Source organism: Aptenodytes patagonicus, chromosome 5, assembly GCF_965638725.1.
Source record: "Aptenodytes patagonicus chromosome 5, bAptPat1.pri.cur, whole genome shotgun sequence".
NCBI lineage: Eukaryota > Metazoa > Chordata > Aves > Sphenisciformes > Spheniscidae > Aptenodytes > Aptenodytes patagonicus.
In genome coordinates, this window is record NC_134953.1 from 63,874,199 (window position 1) to 63,894,354 (window position 20,156).

The following is a 20,156-nucleotide window of genomic DNA, read 5'->3' on the forward strand; positions in this document are numbered from 1 at the left end:
GTCCTGGCTTTTCTGTTCCTCAGTCTGTGACCCTTGCCACTGTATTAGCTTGTGGGGGCTTCAAGGAGGAAGTGTAGGTTTTCTTCTAGACAGGGAAAACACTTCTAGGCATACTGCCTGAATTCATTTTTAAAACAGAAACTTTTTCTGAGAAACAGAACTGCTGAATCTGTTTACTGCAGATATGAGCTTTGCTGCACCTTTCTCTTGATCTTCTCCACACCTTATGCTTAGCGGTGTGATGTCTGCTTCAGGCTTGCATGTTCTCTGGCTGGCTGACCACCAGCTTACTGCTAAACAGCATTCACAGTGCTAAACCATACCCACCTTTTCCCCCTGAAGATGCTAATCAGACTGTTTCCAGTGTTTGTAAAACTTGTAGAAGTTCATTTCTTTCAGGGGTGCAAACGCACTGGTAACTTCAACCAAACACAAGGGCATGCGAAGTTGTCGCTAGGGGAGAGGGGCCACCTTAGATGTGATCTTCCTCTAAGTCCTATTCCTTTAAGAAAACAAGCTTTTCAAGGCATTGCTTTTGGACATCTCTTATAATTATAGAAACGGATTGAAAAGGTTAATCTTTGTCATCAAATAAATGCACTTGACTCCTGGTGATTTAATTAGCAAATATATATGTGCATATCTGGAGAAAGGACTTAGGCCATACAATTTTCTTGACCTTACTAATTAACTTATGTGTATGTGCATGTATATATGTGCATATATATGTGTATGTATATAAAAAAATATATATACGTATATATTTTGCTTCTTTCCTTGAAACTCCCCAGTGTCATCCTGTTCTCCTCACCTTTAAAAAGCAGTCTTTGGTCTGAAAAATACTGAAACCATTGAGCTAGAAGGGCTTCTAAGGAGGGCTGTCTAGTCTTGCTATCAGTAGAAGTGCTGGGGCTTCTGCTGCTTTCTCTGAAGGGCAAAAACAATCTTTGCTCTTACAGGACTAATACTTAGCCCTGTGAGAGTGCAGAGCCTAGATTTTTACTTCCTAATAAATTTTGCAGCAATTCCACTAAAATAAATTCAGGTATCTGTGGGAAATTGGTGATGGTCAGATCAGGTTTGTGTTACATGAGGCCTTAATGGAGGAGTCCCCCCCATTAGTGTGGCTGAAAACAGAATTGGTCTGTAAGAATAATTTTCTGGGGAATAAGTAAGAATCGGCATAGTTGCTTTTAATCTATTTTTCTTTGTTTTAAAAAAAGCCAGATCTTTACTGCTTAGCCAAAAGTCAAATACACCACCTTTCTCCTTCATAGCTGAAATCAGTTTTGCAAAGTAGCTGCAATAATTAGGTCACGTTGTCCTTGTTCAGTCCCCAGAGATTTAGTTTGTGCTCTGCTTTAGGTTAAAAGTTAATTCATTTTGGTGGCAGATTGATTGTCAGGCAAAATAATAGTAGGGCAATTCCCTGAATGATTTGTGATGAATTCCTCGTGTAGCTTATTATTCCAACTAACACAGAAGGAACATTACTGTGTCGTGGAACATGCGCAAACTACTATCATGTAGTTTAACAACCGCAGTCAGTAACTTTATGATGATTGGATTGAATTGAGTGTGACCGTGTAGCTTATCTGTGGCTCTTATATTTAATGTAATGTTTTGGCTTATTCTTTATCTAGTGTTATACTCGTTACCACAATGAAATCCAAATATTTTAGTCTTGAATGTACCATGACTCTTCTTATCATTCAGATAACCCTCTAAACCTCATGTTTCTTGTATAGGTATAAAAAAGAGCTGGTAATAAAAATGGTTAGTACTCTGTATTTTGAAACAGTATCTGATGGTTTTATGTAATGTGTGTCTCTTTTAATAGGAGCAACCTCAAAAGAGTAAAACACCTGTAATTAACAATAACAATTCTCCAGGTTAGTACTTTCTCTGGGACAGAGGGAAAAACATTGCATCTTAGGAATCGCTGGAAAGTACAGGCTAGTCTCATACTGTGAATCGGGCCAGAGGGCCTCCCACCACCTTTTTTCTTCTTTCTTATGAAAGGGCTTGTTGGAGGGTGAAGTCCAGCTGTGTTGGCAATTTCTTCACCCTCATCCTAATATTGCTGGTAGTTATTGTGTTATGAATTAGTGAAATCATCCAGTTACTAGTCATGCTTCAGCTGTTGCTGTCAACCCTGCTGGGAGATGGGCCAGATAAATAAATTTTTCTTTATTAAATAAGTTAAATTATTAATTTTAATATCTCCATGGATCAGATCTTTTTCAGTCAGATTTTGTCCTGTGAGATTGCCAATCCTGTCATGATTTTTGCTAATCAGCTAACATTTCTAAACCTGACAAAGCATCATTACAGAAATAGATTTTTTTTTTAAGACAATGTGTCTTGAAACCAACTAAAATATTTTCTTTGTTCCTTTTGAAAAATACCCCTTTGTACCTAGCCATTGAATACCAGTATTAGACTCATCATGCATTTTAGAATTAATCATCTTGCACTCTGAGTTTGGTTTATTGCTGTATTATTTTTTCAATTCTTGCAGTAAGCAGCCATCCAGTATCAAAATAACTTTGAATTCAGTATCCAAATTACTAGTTGTGAATTTATCTCGAGATATATATCTTTTGAGTTTATATATATGTATATATTTTCTGTTAAGAGTAGAAGTCCTGAAGCTCCGATACTGAGAGCTGTGTTCCACGTCTTCCAATAACTTGATCTGCACTTGCTGAGCAGCTACTTAGCTTTAATGTGTTGGGTTCCCGGGCTGGCAAGCAGAGATGAGTGTTACTGGGTAGCACAGCAGCTAAGTCTTTGAACATTAGTTGTACAATGTTGTGACACTTTCTGATAAAAAGGTATCCTGTGGCATAGTTCTTGTCACGCTCATTAATGAAACTGGTGTTAAAACAGTATTAATTACATTATCAAAACAGCCCTTCCCAGTCATTCCAACCTTCCTATGCTTTTTCCTTATTATTTTGTACCTTTTTCTTAGCCACAGACACTCTGTTTAATTGCTGAAAGACCTAGATTCTCTGGTAACTTGCTGTCACCTCCTCATGATGACTTGTTTTTTCTGCAGTTTGGTTTCTGTCCCTGTAAAGTGGGGATGACAGATGAACTGTTGCACAGGGACACTAACTCGTTAATGACTGAAATAACCTCCTGAGAAGGAGGTTCATATGGATGTGAAGTGTCTTTCACAAATGGGCCAAACTGAGATAAACAGAGGTCTGGGTATGTGCCTGTAATAGAGCACTGCACATAGTTTGACTTTCACAGCTTGCTTTCATTTTTCTATATCTTAACTGTAGAATATAACCAGTTGTTTAAGTTGAACATCAACCGAAATCACAGAGGTTTCCGACGAGCAATTCGGTCCAAAGGAATTAAATTCGAAGTATTTCATAAAGGGTAAGTCCGCTGTTTGCTCCCCCCTCATTGCTTCTCTAGCAACAGTTGAAAAGAGTGTTGTAGCTGAAATTTATGAAGCACAATCTTTAAGCTAGCAATAGAGTTGTCTAGTTCTCATGTCTGAGAACTCCTTTCAAAATGTGCCTAAGCTCTGTATCTTCCCCTATGGGGGTGAAAAAAAGGGAGCAGTTCAGTGAAGTCGGTTCATAACCGGCAGATCAGTTGAGGATTAGTGCATTAAGAGGAATTGATGAGACTGAGAAGGTAATGATTCAGCTTCAAATTGTTTTGATTCTTATACAATTTGGTTTTAGTCATCAGGACTAGAAGATTTAAATGTTATATGGGATAACTTTGTAGAATAATGAAGTACAAGTGGCAGCAAAACATTAACAGCAGTAAAGCAGATGGCAGATGATGGCAGGACTAGTGTTATGTTTTTGTACTTATCTTCATTCTGAGGATCTTACAATATTTACCGAAGACTGCTAGCAAACTGTTAGACTATCTTGAGAGAGACAGACTCCCCTCATCTCAGAGATCAAGATGATGAGATGGATGTTAACAGTTGGTAACATTCAGGGAAATTGTCCTACGTCTCGGCTCATTACTGATTTATTCAAAGTCGGAGTGGCCTATATTCACTAATCCCCGAGTTGGTTGTGATCCGTGACTTGGATGAGAGAGCCTGTTTTTTGTCTCGGTGGCTCTTTGTGCTGTTCTTTGTTTCTATTACTGGGACATGCAGAAATGATCCATACATTCTCCGAGATAGTTTTCAAGTTGTAGATGTTTTAATTTGTGAGCTAAAGTCCCATTGTTTTTACTCCAGATCTTCCATTTGCATCTCCGTTGAAGCAAAAGCTGATTTTCTCTGTCTATACTGACTGCTCCACTGCTGTTGTTCAAGATGTCATCATTAGAGATCCTGCCTCTTTTGCATAGAACTGTTAAGTGTTTACATTTGTTTAAAATGTTTTTCCCTATCTTTTGCATACCATTGTGCATATGGGGCATATCCTGTTCTTTTACCAGCTGGAACTGTGCTTGTTTTTAAGGTCTGAGCTCAGGCTTAAGTTTACCCATTGGGAAACACTCTCCAGTGATTCATGAGTTGTATGCCAGTTCCAGATTTGCCTTTGAAGCCTTTTCAAAGATTAGCGAAAAAATCTGTGCGGGTTGTCTCTTTTCTGGTTCTGAGAATTTTGTTCTTAGAAGAGGAATCTAACAAGTTAAATATATGCTTGTTTCTGGATTGGGAGGAGGGGAGCAGTTCCCCTGGGCAAAGAGCGACAGGGAAGGAGGAAAAGAAGAAATGCTACCTTCCCCCGGCCATCTTCCCGGGAGAAAGGAGAGGATTAAGTGATCCAGGCTCTTTTCTAAAGACTGTCTGCTCCCTATCTTTCTTCAAGACTATACATGAATAATACTTTCAGAAATGCTTGTAGATGTTGCAGTTTGGGGGGCTCTGATAGCTCTTTGACCATCTCCCAAGAATTATTTTCTCTCAGTGAGCAAAGGAGACTTGTTTCAGGTCATATGTATTAAACTTCAGTTTAAAAAACACTTTCAAGTAAAAGCCCAGCAATGTAGTTTTCCAAAGGAAAAGCCTCTCCTTAAAGCTCTTCTAAAAGCTTCTGAAGATAAAAGGTGATTTCCCCAGAGCTGTTTCTGAAGCCATGGCCTAGAGCAAGTTCACATTCTTTACTGCAAACCCCTTAGAACTGATCAGGGATGAACCAGTCTTTATTGTTTCTTGAATTATAAAATGGAAAAACGTTTTTAAAAATTCAGCTAGAATAATTGCTTATTCTCTTTTTAAGTTTATGAACAAAGTGTCCAACATACTGCAGTACAATTATGTAACCCTTCTTCATTTTATGATGCTTGTGAAGTAAAGGAAGTATTCTAGCATGTAAGCTAATGAATTCTGAACTTCTCTAAATGATTTTGTGGATCTACTGTGGTCTCATTGATGGAGAATACAGTCTCATCTTTGGAAGGCTTTCTGTCAACAAAATTCATAGGCATCGTGTTTGGAGGCAGTGCTAGCAGCCCTTGAGGTACTTGTGACACTGTTTTTCTTTACTACAGCAGTTTGTGTTGAGATGGACAAACTGACAAATAAGAAGCAATCTGAACAACTGAGCTGGAGTCTTTGAAGTCCTTCAGCAACAGGTGTTTGGAAGAGATGTACTTCCTAACAGTGACTCGCTGCACATTCCAGTGCATTCGGAGTAGTAGTGGTCTTGCACTCTTTATCCCATCTAGAAGTGTCTGAGCTCCCTGCAGCCTGGGCTAACAGTACCAGACCACTGTCTGTACCACCTCATCTGGTGCTATATGAGCCATAGCATTCCTGACGCTATTTCTGAACGTGCAGGCCAGAAAGTGAGGTTAAAGTCTGGATGACAGGTTTCTTATACTGTGGTTGATTACGAGCTCTTTGGAGAATATATGAATGAAGCAATCGTTGAGGTGGTGAATGTGAGGAAACACCCTTACTCCTTTTCCAGTCAGAGATTTTAGACAATCGGTTCACAGATGTTCACTTGGAAATTGTAGGCACTGATGGCAGCATCAGGTCTGTGTATTAATATACTGGTTACTGTTGCCAGAGATGACATGATCATGAGGCTCCATATAATAATCTTAAGAGTTTTCATTGCATATGTCATCTTGCTTGATAATATCTTTATATCTCTTAATGATAATAGGAAGAAAGGTGGATGTTTGGGGTTGGGTTTTTTTGTTTGTTGGTTGGTTTGCTTGCTTGTTTTTTTCCTAAATAGAATGGTGTAAAAAAGGAAGCTTCTGAATTCTTGGCAGATTTTCTAGAACATGACAGGCATGGCTGGTTGGCTTTCCTACCTCCAGAATCTCTAGATTTTAGTTGTTTATCAAACCTTTTGGAGGCTGATTCAGGGAGAAGCTTGGATGCAGGTAAAGAAATCCAGTGCTTTGAGCTGAACACTTCTGTGGAATTAGAGTGTTTTAGTCTTAGCTGTTGCCTTTTGGAGGAGTTTGCCTGGATGAGGATTGCACCACCTGTCTCTGTTAAGGTAAAGATGGGTCTCTTGCTGATAAAACAGTTAACTGAAGTGACTGTAGTAGAGAAAAGTTGATTGTTTTCCTTGCAGGATAAAAATGCTCTGTGTTTAATTTCAGCAGAGTAGAAATTCTAAAATGATAGTTCTTGACTGTTAAAACTACCAGCATGAAAGTGAATCAAAACAATAGCTGAAATGAAATGTTCTTACTTGTTGAAATGGAGTGTTTTGATTTATCAAAATGAAACGGAATGATTCCTGTGACTTTCTCCTAATAAGGTTTGCCAAAACCAGCATGTGCCTGTGAAATGTTTGTTTTGATGAGAGATGCAACTTCCTTGGGAAGTTTTTCAGCCTGTTCTATTAAACAGCCTGTTGCAGAAGGTTGCTGGCTGTTAGGCCCTTCTTCCCTGTTGCCCTGTGCAGGGACGAAAGCTGCTGCCATTCCAAGTGCTAGTTTAGTTGATTGTTTTTCTTCACTACTGTCCCCATCTTTAATTTGGTTGCAAGAGAATAATTAAAAAATGAGTACTTCCATAGCTCGTCCGTGTAGTCTAGTTCACGAAGGGTTTGCCCCTTGCACCCTGGTTTGTAGGGTTCTAGTAGCACGTCTTGACTAGCTCTCCTGGATGCGGTGATGGTGCAAATAGTGATGACCTCTTAGCTTGCTTTGTCTTTAATGTTCTGAAAAACCTTACCCATTCAATTAAGGAAGATTTCTTTGAAACAGGTCCTTTTTCAGAAGTGACAAGCAGGTGGGGACAGCACACTTGAAACTGGAAAAGCTGGAATCAGAATGTGAAGTTAGAGAGATCATCGAGGTATGTTTTCTGGGTGGGGTGTGTTCTTCTAGTAAGTAGTGTTTGAATGCAAAGGGAAAATGAATATTCGCATTACATAAATGTATCTGTATACAGGTGACAGTTTTGTGTTGGATGAGTTTGATAAACAATGGGCTGTTCTTTGTTTTATCATCGCTTGAAGCTTGTCTTAGCTGTGACCGTTCTGGTACTGGGAACTTCTTGGGGACTCTCTTCTGCAAATTTTCTGTATCAAGATAGTTTTCTTTGTCAGGACCAGAAATTCAGATGATTCCCAAAAATATTTGTGTTGGTAGCTAACAGATCAAAGGGTTAAGTGAAGACTGACAGAGTGGATAGAAAGCTGCCGTAAGATCCATAGGAGATCATGATGTGGAACCTTTTAAAAAAAAAAAAAAAAAAAAAATCCCTTGGGCTGCATCACAGACATGATGTCTCATGGACACCGCTGCCCGTGGAGTCCTTTTGTCCTTCGGGGGCTTGGTGCGTGGCAGGCAGAGGTGTAGTGCAGCCATTGGTGTAGCCGCCTTGCGTGGGTTGTGTGGGGAACCTGCTCTGCTGAATTATAAATCTGGGGAAGCACGCGGCTGCGACACCTCCCAGCACTGCAGTTACCTGCAGGTGATCTCTGTCACCTTTTCCTCACGGGGAAGTAAAGTCAATGGTTGCCTGAGGCACTATAGTTTGACATTATCATTCGTATGTGCGCTAACTGCTCTTCTTTTTGTGGTTCTTTCAGATTTTTGATGGCAGAAAGCCCACTGGAGGGAAACTGGAGGTAAAAGTGAGACTCAGGGAGCCCCTCAGTGGTCAAGATCTTCAAACAATTACGGAAAATTGGCTGGTCCTTGAACATTAGTTCTACCTGAGGTATGAATACTGCGTCTAAGGATGGTCTGGCCAGAACTTGACAGGGCTACAGATAAACTCTGCTTGAATAATGTCTTTTGTTGACATTGACCTAATTACATAGCTCTGGCTTTGATACCATTCATCCTTATATTTGTAGTGGTGAGTTGACATAATTTCAGAAATGAGGTTACAGAATCTCTGATTAGTTTGTCTATCAAAGATGCTATTTCACAGTCACTTGAAATACAGGGAGAGCTACTAGCGTCACCTTTTTTTAGAATAATATTTAGAAAATAAGATTGATGAGTCCTTTCTAGGAGGGAGGGTGCTTTCTGTCCATCCTTATTGTTAGCAAAGAACCTTTCAGAGTTAGCAAGGACCCTTCTTCCCTTACCAGAAGCTAGAGAAGGGCATTCGTTTGTCCCATGAAAGTCTGCTTGACTTCATCTGAAAGGGAAGCTGTTGGAGATAGGCTTTCTTCTGGATACTTGAGGCCTCTGGGCAGGGAGAAACCGTGCAGTTGAATACAGGCTACCTGGAGAACTGTGCCTGGTGCTCACATCAAGTACAGAAGAGGAGCCATGTGCTGCCAAAGCGGCTGTATATTACAAGGATGAAAAAGAGGTAGGCTTCCTCTTCTTGCCAGCCTCTATGGAAACTGCTTGGTTTTGGAGCTTGTCTTCCTTTCTCATGCTCTGCTTTTTAGGGTATTGCAAATTCTCCCTTCTTACAAAAAAACAAAAGCAAATAAATACCAAAAATTCTGGTGTCTTTTTTTTTTTTTAAGTGATTTTCTACATAAAGTTACTGGAAGATAAGAACCAGAAGTCCATCTGCCTGTGGAATCTCTAATTCCACCTACTTTTATGTATGTGCCTGATGTTGTTTGAAAGAAATTCAGATTAGTTGGACACAATCACGGATATCCTGAAACTTAAGTCCTCGCTTCTCCCACAGCTTATGTTCATAAAACCAGAGAGAGGACACTGACTCGCTAGGGACAGTCAGTTCTCCCTTCGGTGCACGTGCAAATTGCCTGCAGTCATAGGGTGTTATTGGCAGGGGTATGACCGTGTTGATCCCTTCTGAGCAGGTGTTTATTGTACTGTGACAGCATGTAGAGCCCTCCTCTCGGACCATGACCTTGCTGTACGAGCATGCAACAAACCTCACCTTTTCTCATGGAGAACAGATGATGCATAAATACAGTTTCTAATAAGTAATCCTCCTTCCTTCACTTGAGCTCCTGAAGTCTCTGTGCTCCCTCTTCCTTAGCATAGTGTTTTGCTTTGCATTTATAAATGGCAGTTAAGCTAATATTCATCAGCTTCACAGCGACATCACCTGTTTGCCACACCTTTGCTTCCAAATTGTGTTAGATTTTACAGATCGAGAGGTCTTGTTTCAATACATGGGTCTGAATTTGTAGCACCAAAGGGACTGTTTGCCTAGTGATTTCTTCCTCACAGCCAAGGAGTTCAGAAGCTGCCCCCGAGCTTCACAGTTTGGCTGTGAGGGACACGTTTGATGGCCGTATCTGAAGTAACAGCTTGGCCTTGTGCCGTGACTGGACACCTAAGCGTTTTATCACTAGAGCTTAGTAATTTTGCTCCGTTGATTTTTCTAGTTGACCATCCAGAAAATTCATGTCAGCATTTTACATATAATGTGACCTTGAATTGTGAACATCTGTTAAGTACTGCATCGAGTAATTTTGTTGGGTTTTTTGTTGTTTTTTTTCCCCCAGATCCATTGGAATGTTAAAAGATGCGGGATGAACATATGTAGAAAGATGCTGCTAGCCGCAAGCACCAAAGATGTTAAACGAATGCACTACTGAACCTAATGTCTATTTTGATAACAGCCATAATGCTTATTAATAACTTTAAGGCAAATGTAAGGCTCTGGAAATTTGCTGCTGCAGGGGCTTGTTACTAGTCTACACAAAATAGACAGAATTGCCTTAATGTGGGACTACTAATGTAGCACCAGGATGAATGTTACATTAACTATGCATAGTGGTGTGTGAAAAGTTTAGCCCCTTAAAAATTCCCTGAGGCAGTGCAAAAACTTTTTAGTCCAGTCACAGGTAAGACTTTTACTAGAATTCATTTTTTCAAGTGTAGGAGCAGCCAACATGGTACAGTGAACAGTCTGCTACTGCTTTTTCTGTTCTCTCTTATCGAGGCCTGTTTGGTTTTGTTTTTTTTTTTGTCGTGTCCTAAAATAGAGGAGAGAGAACTCAGGCAGCAATCTAGCAGCAGTGTGTCCCTCCTCCATGCATGCCATTGCAACATGAAGTTCAATGGAACGTTGCCTTTCAGAAGGAAGAATGCAAGACTTCTTAGCAGCAGGTGTTTACAGATCTACATTTTTGTTCTGGCTACCAGTTGTCTGCCATGCTTGCTGCACTGCTTGTTCAGTGCAGCCCGGGTACTGTGCCTTCATCCTTTTTCCTTTTCTTTTTCTTCCTTTTTTTTTTTTTTTTAGTTTAAAAAAGGAGAGGGGGAAAAAAAAGTACACTAAACTCTGCTGCTTCCCAAATGTTCCTTGTATTTTTACAAAAATAGGCTTTTACAGTTCTTTCAGGTGATGGGGAAAATAGCCACTCTTTGTCACGTAGAAAACCGGATTATGACTATTTTCAGGAATGCTTTTGATCAGCAGCACACAAAAAATGGTACCAAATATGTTTGTGTTTTTAAATCTCTGTGAGCTAACAGAAACGACTGATCGCGAAGGAGAGGATGTGCCTGCACTGGGGAGTCGGAGCGCTCCTGCGCCAGCTATTTAGGTAGGGCAAGTTTATAGACGGAAAAGAGTCCAGACAAGTAAGGCAGCGCTGCCTCTGTCTTCCTGAGCAGATGAAGACAATACAGTGTTTAGTTTTTAATTTCAATAAATTTAATATACAAAACTACATGTTGAAAATAAAAATATAATATGCAGTTTTTTGCAGTGTTAACTAACTGAATTTTAAAAGTACAATTTTTTTTCTAAAACAAGTACTCATTTCTTAACAACATGGTAATTAAGGTCATTTAAAAGGCTATGGTTGAAGCAAACATGTCAGTCACCAGTTGATAGTGTTTTGCACAAACATAATCCAAACCTAAAAGACTTTTGGGGCAAAGGAAGAGAAGATAAAGATTTTTCACCTCTTTTACCGCATCATTAAGCGTAACAATGCAACTGAAGTAACTGGAAAGCCGCTGCTGTGGCAAAGCTGGAGTGCAGGCTCTAGAAGGAAGGTTGTTACTTACTTTATGGAACGCTTTTCCAGATACTGAATCTCGCCTACACCATGTAGTGCTGCGCTGTGTCCCAAAGTGTGCAAAAACAGCGTGCAGAGGGGAGTCTGAAAGTACCCTTAGTCCTGCTCCGCTGCAACAGAGGAAGGCTAGTGATTGTGTAATAGCTTAAAGTTTGTCCATCGTGAAACATTAAGTCGCCCTAAGCCAGCCACCTTTTCCCAAATGCCAGAGGTAAGGTTTCACTTTGATGTAACGCTTACCCTTTCCAGTGTAGTAGTGTGCTACCTCTTGCTGGCCAGCTTTTATTTCTGGAGTTGGACCCCAGTTCTCTGGCCTGCCTTCTCCAAGTGTTGGGTGGTGACAGCTGTAATCTGCAGTATTGGGTTTGTCAGACTTTGCTTTTTTTTAAAAAGCAGTAGCCATTTATTCACAAATGCACTCTGTACATATACTGTGCTGTCTTTACATAAAATACATTGCTACGTGTACGGTTACCTTTTCCTTTGCCCGTCTAATGCTGTGTATTTGTTTAAACGGTATAGCATCAGTCTCACGGTGGCCTTGCACTTCCCTTTATCTTTGAAGGGATGCCTGTGTTACTCGCATACAGCAACACCAAAATAATCCCCGCTGCATCCACCAGAACTGACTGCGAGTAGGGGCGATGCAATGTCCGAGATACTGTGTTCACCATCTATTAGCCCCTCTCTTCCCAAATTAATTTTCTGTATAGACAGGAGGAGAAACTTTCGCCCCCCTTCCTGGGAGGGACTCAAACCAGCTGCTTTGCATGGCTATGGCTAAACAAACCAAACCCCTTCTCCCGCTTTCAGCTCTTTCCACTGGTTAGCAGCTTTCCATGGAGACAATAAGAATGTGAAAGCACGTTTCCTCTGGCTGCTTCTCAATTCCAGCTTCACAATGTCGTGGCAGATGTAAGCAGCTGCTTTCCTTACTAAAGCCCTCTCAGGTGAGACCAAGAGCACTGGGCCAAGTGCAAGTGTTCAGAGCCGACCAGAAAGCCTTTTTCAGCAGAACATGCAAAAACAGCCACTCTATACTTTTATCACAGGTAAGCTTTTACATGGTGCTGCTAATATGAAGTGCAAGCTGTCTTGTATTACATGACACTAGCGTTACACTACAGCATACAGCAAGGAGGAGACTTAAAGCTGCCCTGGGTGTTACTTTTCTTTAAAAAGCAGAACCTACTGGGGAAGAGGAATGAGATATAACTGCACTTTAGGGCTAATATTTCCTCTGCTTCACACAGATTTGTAAACAAAGTACAGAATAGCAGAGTTCTCCTAGGAGATTATAGAACTCTGCCCAGGTGACGGGTTTTTATAGTAAATAGAGGAAAAAAGTAAACTAGCCTATTACACACACAAAACTGCAGTTTACATAATACCGCTTTCAGAGAGATGCCTGCCCTTCTGCTCGTTCGGACGCATATACAAATGTAGTTATGGCTAGGTAATCTTTCTGTATCTCTCAAGGGCTACTCCAAACGTATTTCAACCAATAATCTGGTCAAAATAATGTAAACGTTACTTTTTAATGTTGACAGAATAACCACAAACGGCATTATGATGAGGTCAGAATGGAGGTCTTGATTGTTGTTTCTTATGTGTCCGTCTACAAACAGTACAAGATTGGAGTTTCACTTTTTATTTATGCCCCAGTGATCTTTGCACCCGTTTGAGCATTTAGAGTACATGACTGTAAGTCTTTAAACATGAGCATTTTTCTAAACAGTAACAGAAGTGTATTAGCTGCAAGGATAGCATAGCCATGTTGTAGTATAGAAGCTGCCCTGATCCTCTGTTTGTTGACAATGCATAGAAGATTTAGAATTATGGAACAACTGTCCCTCCCTCCTCCCCCCCCTCCCCCAATAGTGTTAACAAAAGCTTAATTTTCCAGTTTTAAAGTGCAAATGATTCAGATACAACTGCTGCTGGAACAGGTCTGAACAGAAAATGAAGTCCTCTTATGAGATGTTTTCCAGAATATAAAAGATGAGCTCCATTATGACTGGCCCCTCACTCAACTGACATGCCCCTCCATGAATCACTGGAACTAAGGCACTGTCCAGGTCATTCATGTATTGAGAGGGCAGTGGCTGTCCATTACTCCCAGCTTGATAACCAACCTAAAAAATACAAAGTAAGAGTGGGTTTTACAGAGAACAGGACACGAGGCTGTGATGCAGTGGGCAGTTAAAGGGAAGCGCTGTGCAGGAGGATAAGCTGTGTGAGGTGCTGTGGTCTCTGCCCGGGAAGTCGGGCACTTCAACAGGATGTAGCAGGCACTAAAGCAGCTTTTCCACTTGTTTTTGTTCTTCTCTATGTTCCCAGTGGCTGCCTAGACAAAAGTAGCCTCTTTTTTTCTACTGCTTTGTCAAAGCAGATCTTTCAGATCAGCAGGAACCACACCCTGCGTTATCAGATTAAGTCGTGCAGTATTTAAAAGCTGGTTGATGCTAAGAACATGTCCACTCCCAGGCAAGGCCAGCTGTCTTGCCAAGCGACCCTTATCTCTGCTTGTAGCGTTTGCTGTAGAGCGCTCGAGGGGACCTGCCATCTGTTTCTCTGCCTCATATGCAGTGTGATCTTTCAAGAACAGCCATGCTTGTGAACAATGTTTTATGCTCACCCAGTATACATTTAATACACCCCTGCCTTTAACTTCTGGTGAAAAGGCCAGTTTAGAGTCTTCTCTGAGCACATGGCAGGGCTGTTCACAGGTCTCTGATTATGGAGCAGGTGCTGCTAGTGGCATATGGGGGTCAAGCCTGGTGGTAATTCAGGCTAGGCACTAGCTTTCCAATTTTAACAGATGGCCCAAAACACCAAACAACAGTCAGCACCACGAGATTAGCATCTGATATTGCTACTTCTTTAACCAAGAGAATGGCTGAAGTGTTGTATTCCCTTTTTGGGGAATGAACAAGGGAACGACCCCCCAGTTAAACCAAAACTATTCACAACTTACTTGATCCGAGTCAAGTGTAACACGCAGACCTAGCTTAGTCATTCCATCTTCTTTCAACAATTTAAGATGAGGACAGAGAGCTAAACAGAAAGCCTTTGCCACGTTTTCAGTCAATCTGCTGTGATCGGCTGGGTCACTCAGACCATTATGTTGCTCATCATTTTCCAGGAAAAACACCTGAAGGAAAGAGTTAACACAAGACACAACACTTGGCTTTTCTAGAAAATACAGTTACTGAGATGCCATTTAAACTTTTTACAAACGAAGACTTAAAGAAGGGCTGCTCAGGGAAGACCAGCAAAACACCCTGAAGTGTTTTGTGTGAACAAAACACCAAGTGCCGGGTCCTGCACTTTGGCCACAACAACCCCATGCAGCGCTACAGGCTTGGGGAAGAGTGGCTGGAAAGCTGCCTGGCAGAAAAGGACCTGGGGGTGTTGGTCGACAGCCGGCTGAACATGAGCCAGCAGTGTGCCCAGGCGGCCAAGAAGGCCAATGGCATCCTGGCCTGTATCAGAAATAGTGTGGCCAGCAGGAGGAGGGAAGTGATCGTGCCCCTGTACTCGGCCCTGGTGAGGCCGCACCTCGAATACTGTGTTCAGTTTTGGGCCCCTCACTACAAGAAGGACGTTGAGGTGCTGGAGCGTGTCCAGGGAAGGGCAACGAGGCTGGTGAGGGGTCTGGAGAACAAGTCTTATGAGGAGCGGCTGAGGGAACTGGGACTGTTCAGCCTGGAGAAAAGGAGGCTGAGGGGAGACCTCATCGCTCTCTACAACTACCTGAAAGGAAGTTGTAGCGAGGTGGGTGTTGGTCTTTTCTCCGAAGTAACAAGCGATAGGACGAGAGGAAATGGCCTCAAGTTGCGGCAGGGGAGGTTTAGATTGGATGTAAGGAAAAATTTCTTTACTGAAAGAGTGGTGAAACATTGGACCAGGCTGCCCAGGGAAGTGGTGGAGTCCCCATCCCTGGAGGTTTTTAAAAGACGTGTAGATGAGGCGCTTAGGGACATGGTTTAGTGGGCCTGGTGGTGTTGGGTTGACGGTTGGACTCGATGATCTTAGAGGTCTTTTCCAACCTCAATGATTCTATGATTCTATGATTCTAAGACAAGCCACATTAGGGGGAGAAAAAATAAAAAAATGTCAAAAGAAAGATTTAAATAGCTGTGTTCTCAAAAACCTTTCAGTTCTGGTCAAAAGCCTCATTATGGAAATTCACTATGTATTGCACATAGTTTTTAATAAAAAACCTGCTTTTAAACAGATGTTAATTTCAGAAAATTCAGTTTTAGTAGAAGCCATCCCAGCCTAAAGATTTGTACTATTGTTGTCACTGAACTCATCTCTGTTGAGCCCAACTGACCTGGGAAAAAAGGATACTAAGCTGGCAAGCTGCAGAGTGATTAACTTGGTTCTTCCTGGGCAGGATAAATGAAACACTCGAAGAAATCTTCAACACTAGCATTTGTGTGCTGGCAGAGTCACAGCTAACACCAGCTATACAAGCAGCTTCTGCAAGTGATTTCATTTTAACTTGCAGCATTTTAGAGAAGGTGGCTCAAAGTAACATTTTTTAAAAATAATAATTTTTTCTCCATTTAAGAAGGTAGTTTTTAACATTAATGCAGATGAAACCAACTGTTACCTTGGGTAACACAGTAAGCCAGTATTTTTCTGGTTCCCCCTATGTTCAACCACCATACGTGAGAAGAGGTGGCCAAGGCAGAGTAGGCTGTAGAGGCTGGCTGTGATAGCAGCCTGAGCTGCACATCAGTGATAGGAGATTTTATTCTGCACGGTGCCGTACTGAATTTTTCCTTGCAGGTAGGAAAATTAATACAGGTTTGTTCTGAAGCATATGCTGCTCTAATTTTGGTGAGTAGGGAGAGCAGGTCGAAGGAAGCCTAAGCTGTAGTCACAATCCCCAAATGCCAAGTGTTGGTTTACACGCAGCTCAATTTGACTGACTTACCTCAGTCCACCGAATGACCTTTCCGTTTGCCTTGTACTCTGAGCCGTGAAATATCTTCACACTTGTTATAGACTCCATTGATTTGCCATCAATAGGGCTTACAACACTGTAAAAGGGAGGGAAAAGGGTAAGTTCCGACTTAGCGGAAGACATGAGCTGAACAGAGAGCGCTGCAAAAGAGAACTACATCAGGATCAAAGGGCAGCTCCTCGGCTACACCTGAACCCTCCAACTGCCTCACTGCAGGTTTTTTCATAACTGAGTGTTCTGCAATTTGAACTGCTACTACACCGCAACTTACCACATCGGCTTCATGGGGCATAGGCCAAAATTAGCCTCAGAAGGGAACCCGAAGGCTTCTCCCAGTGCCCAAACTAGTGATCTTGAATGCGATTGCTAATTGTGACGGTGGCGCTGGGCCTGGCGCTTCATCATGAGCAGCCTTTCTGGAACAGGCTCCTACGGAGCTGTGCAGGAGGGAAGAGCCGAGAGGCAGCACGCTCCCTGCTGTCCCCTGCAGCTCCTACCCCTGACACCCGCCCTGGTCAATAAGCACAAACCAGGTGCAGGAAGGACCTTCCTGAAGGTTTTCAACAAAGCTTCACACCAGAGCTGAGATGTCATAAGGTGCTAACACAGCAATGAGGCGTTTCATACAGATTAGATTTTTATTCATTTGTAACCTCAGAGTAGGCCACCAATACCTGAAACACTACTTACACATCCCAGAATTTACAGAACCTAAGACTGACCCGGAGAGCCTGAAACTACAGAAATATCCTTCTTTCTAGATGCTGAGTCCTTAAACATTGTACCCATCACAACAGCAGTTTACTGCCATAAATACTTAAGCTGCCATATACACCTTTCTTTTGGCTTAACTATCAAGAGTCCAAATATGCTGTTGATGTTCAGCAATTTTATTTCCAGCACTACTTATTGCAAACTAAGCACCACGAGAGCAAAGTGACCACAATATGCAGGGTTCAGCACTGAGTGTTGGAGACAGATTAGTGGTTGCCAATAACTGGATATTAGCAATGGCAAAAAATCCGTAGCATTGACGACTTTCTAAATCGATGCCCCAAAGCTCTGGTATCTCGATTCCATTTTCATTACATTTAATTGCATCTTATCACTCAACATAGAGGCACAGACTTGTAATTCCTATTGATTTGAAGATTCATGCACCTTGTAAGATCAATTCAAGTTTTTAACAAATACAGTTAGTCACCATTCAATGTCAAGCAATTGCTCCTCTACTTACCCCTTACTAAAGTTTTTATCATCTTCTACCCACTGAATATGAACGTGTTCCTGAGGATCATCAGCATCTACTTTGCCACAGGTGATGGTGAAGTCTTTCATCTCTCTCAAGGCCTGCCTCAAAGAGTCCATGCTCTCAGCAGTTATCTGGACCATTACTCCATCTAGGGAACCAAGAAATCCTCATAAGCCAAGATAAGCCACACTGAGCAGAGCCTATATAAAAAAAAAGAAATAAACATCCTTCCTCTTTTTGCAACAGAAAGGTTAAACATCTTTTTTAAGAGTCATAGGCACCAACGCTACATAAGACCATTTCTGAACTCTCAGATTCCTAAAACATAGCACTGATGAACGTTGACTCACAAGGATAACATGAAGTCCATCTACCAGGTAAAGTTAGTTTGCCTCAAAACTTGACATCTGCTCTAGGCAACCCTCAGAAACCCCGTGTGACCCCCCCCGCCATTCAGCTATCACCTCTGTTGGCACTGGAAGCAGCACTGCAGCGGTGACAGAGTTTTTGGGAAGCCAATGTTTGCCTGACAGTGGCAAAAGATACAGAATTTGGATTAGATCAGTCTAAATTACTTCAGAAATAACTTAGGAATGATACACTTCCCCAGTGTACAGACTCCTTGCCTGAATCCACCTGTACCTCTGTCTTGCACTAAACCACCAATTTAGACACAGAAAATAGTACAATGACCGACATATACTGACTTACAGTGAGATGGCTGCTTTTCTGCCCTGGGTGACCGCTCACCCATGGACTGCACGCTCATACAGCTGCAAGCTCTCGAGTTGGCGCAGCTTAAGGAGTTCCTGCTTGTCAGTGGAGCTGTGCTACCTGACTGCATGCATGGGCTTCTTGCATACCTGACTCACGAACTGTAAGGACCACACTTAAAACACTACTTTCTGCACTGTCACATCTGCAGTGAGGTTAGACTACAAAGTTCTGTAGCTCAGCTAACAGGCAATAACAGCTTTCAATCCAGTCTACACAGTCAGCATTTATTTCTGTGATATGACAACTAGTAAATGAAGAACAAACCAAATCAGAGCGGTACCAGCTCAACAATCTCGACCTGTCATGTTCTCATCTGCCCACATAGAAGCATATATACAATGCACATTCCTAATCTTGCATAATGCAGAGCTATTTGGGAACAGAGTAAGTTTAGCAGAGCTTCCTCTCCTGGTTGGTGGATTACACATTCCGTACTTAGGCTCACAATTTCCTCATTCAACCCAAACCAGTAAACTGATCACCGGCTCACAAGCCAGGTATTTCTTACCTTGCCCTCATTTTCTTGTGTCCCTGTTCTACAGTGTCTGGACAAGTTCCTCCTCATTAAAGGAAATGGCGTTTTTTGGCTAAAATGTAGGATAAAGCTGAAGCAGCAGCATGATTCAAATGCCCAAGGCATAACAGCAAAGCCCTGATAACTACAGAGCTGAGCCATGTTAAGAGGGAAGCAGTCTGTTTTAAGCAAGCGGTTCAGTTCTTACCTTCTACTATACTGGATTTGGCAAGGTAGCCTGAAGAGGATTTTAAAGCTCCACTGAACACAAAGAAGCTGGCACCAGTCACTGCAACAACAACAACAGGAGTGATTTAGTAAGGCTTTTGTCAAAACAATGCCTTACACAAGAATCAGGTATCACAGGTCTATCATCCAGAGAGGTGATTAATCTAAATCAGGACAAGTGCTGCTTAGAATTATGGTGACTTTAATGCACATCACAGGGTTGGATATGGAAGGGCAAATCACCCAGTTATTTTCTGAACTGGACAACAGTTTTTGTCAACCTTAATGAATGCTCATATTTCATCACGCTCCCTCTTCCCATATACACCTCTAAGTTTCAGGACTACTAATTTAGGGTAACTAAGTACATAATTAACTTCTAAATGTTCCCACACAGCTGGCAAAGATTGTGAGCGAGCTGTTTACGGATCACACTGTAACACCAACCCACTGGCAAGGCCACAGCTCAAAGCCACCTGATTTAAAGTAAAATTCGCTTAAATTACCACTAAGCATCATGAAATCCCTGCTGGAAATTCCTCTTCTTGTCCCATATGTAAAATGACGGAAGTCAGATAAGACCATCAGTCCTGAGTGACATCCCATGCCAGTATACTCACTGGAGTGACTGGTGATACTTGCAAAACATAAAAGTTGGCCTCTGTCTTGCTTGTTCTCATTTGGAGATAGCATAAATCTTTGCCAGAAATTTTCCCCAAAACCACAACATTTAAATGCTCAGCACAACCTTTCAGCCTACTCTTAACAAAAATAAAGCCTGGCAATTAGATGGTCTAAATGAGGTGAACACAAGGAGTTTCTTGAAGATACATTATTAAAATGCTGCTGCTGTTGGTTATTCCTATTTACCTTTCTCTCATACTAAATGTAATCTTCCTCCTTTCACATAGTATAGGTCAAGCACAGGCAACCACAACCTCACCTGTAGTCTCCAATAATGCCAAAGACAGCTCTCATTATTAATGCAGAGATGTTGCCTAAGCCAGCACCGTG

The 20,156-nt window shown here is 41.7% G+C and overlaps 2 protein-coding genes across 8 annotated transcripts in view; one reads left to right on the forward strand and one right to left on the reverse strand.

Moving 5' to 3' along the window:
• Nucleotides 1-11,859, forward strand: part of CC2D1B (coiled-coil and C2 domain containing 1B) — a 37,058-nt gene extending 25,199 nt beyond the window's left edge. For all 3 annotated transcript variants that reach the window (XM_076340206.1, XM_076340207.1, XM_076340208.1), the window contains exons 21-25: nucleotides 1,841-1,892; nucleotides 3,297-3,396; nucleotides 7,177-7,267; nucleotides 8,007-8,137; nucleotides 9,867-11,859. In XM_076340206.1, coding sequence (XP_076196321.1) covers nucleotides 1,841-1,892; nucleotides 3,297-3,396; nucleotides 7,177-7,267; nucleotides 8,007-8,126 — 363 coding nt within the window. In that variant the 3' untranslated portion in view covers nucleotides 8,127-8,137; nucleotides 9,867-11,859. The remainder of the gene's footprint in view (nucleotides 1-1,840; nucleotides 1,893-3,296; nucleotides 3,397-7,176; nucleotides 7,268-8,006; nucleotides 8,138-9,866) is intronic.
• Nucleotides 11,860-13,028: 1,169 nt separating this feature from the next.
• The window catches only part of ZFYVE9 (zinc finger FYVE-type containing 9), a 62,461-nt gene continuing 55,333 nt past the window's right edge, over nucleotides 13,029-20,156 (reverse strand). For all 5 annotated transcript variants that reach the window (XM_076340203.1, XM_076340205.1, XM_076340200.1 and 2 more), the window contains 5 exons: nucleotides 19,123-19,203; nucleotides 17,609-17,771; nucleotides 16,342-16,447; nucleotides 14,371-14,547; nucleotides 13,029-13,528 (listed from right to left, as the gene is read on the reverse strand). In XM_076340203.1, the coding sequence (XP_076196318.1) occupies nucleotides 13,367-13,528; nucleotides 14,371-14,547; nucleotides 16,342-16,447; nucleotides 17,609-17,771; nucleotides 19,123-19,203 (689 nt within the window). In that variant the 3' untranslated portion in view covers nucleotides 13,029-13,366. The remainder of the gene's footprint in view (nucleotides 13,529-14,370; nucleotides 14,548-16,341; nucleotides 16,448-17,608; nucleotides 17,772-19,122; nucleotides 19,204-20,156) is intronic.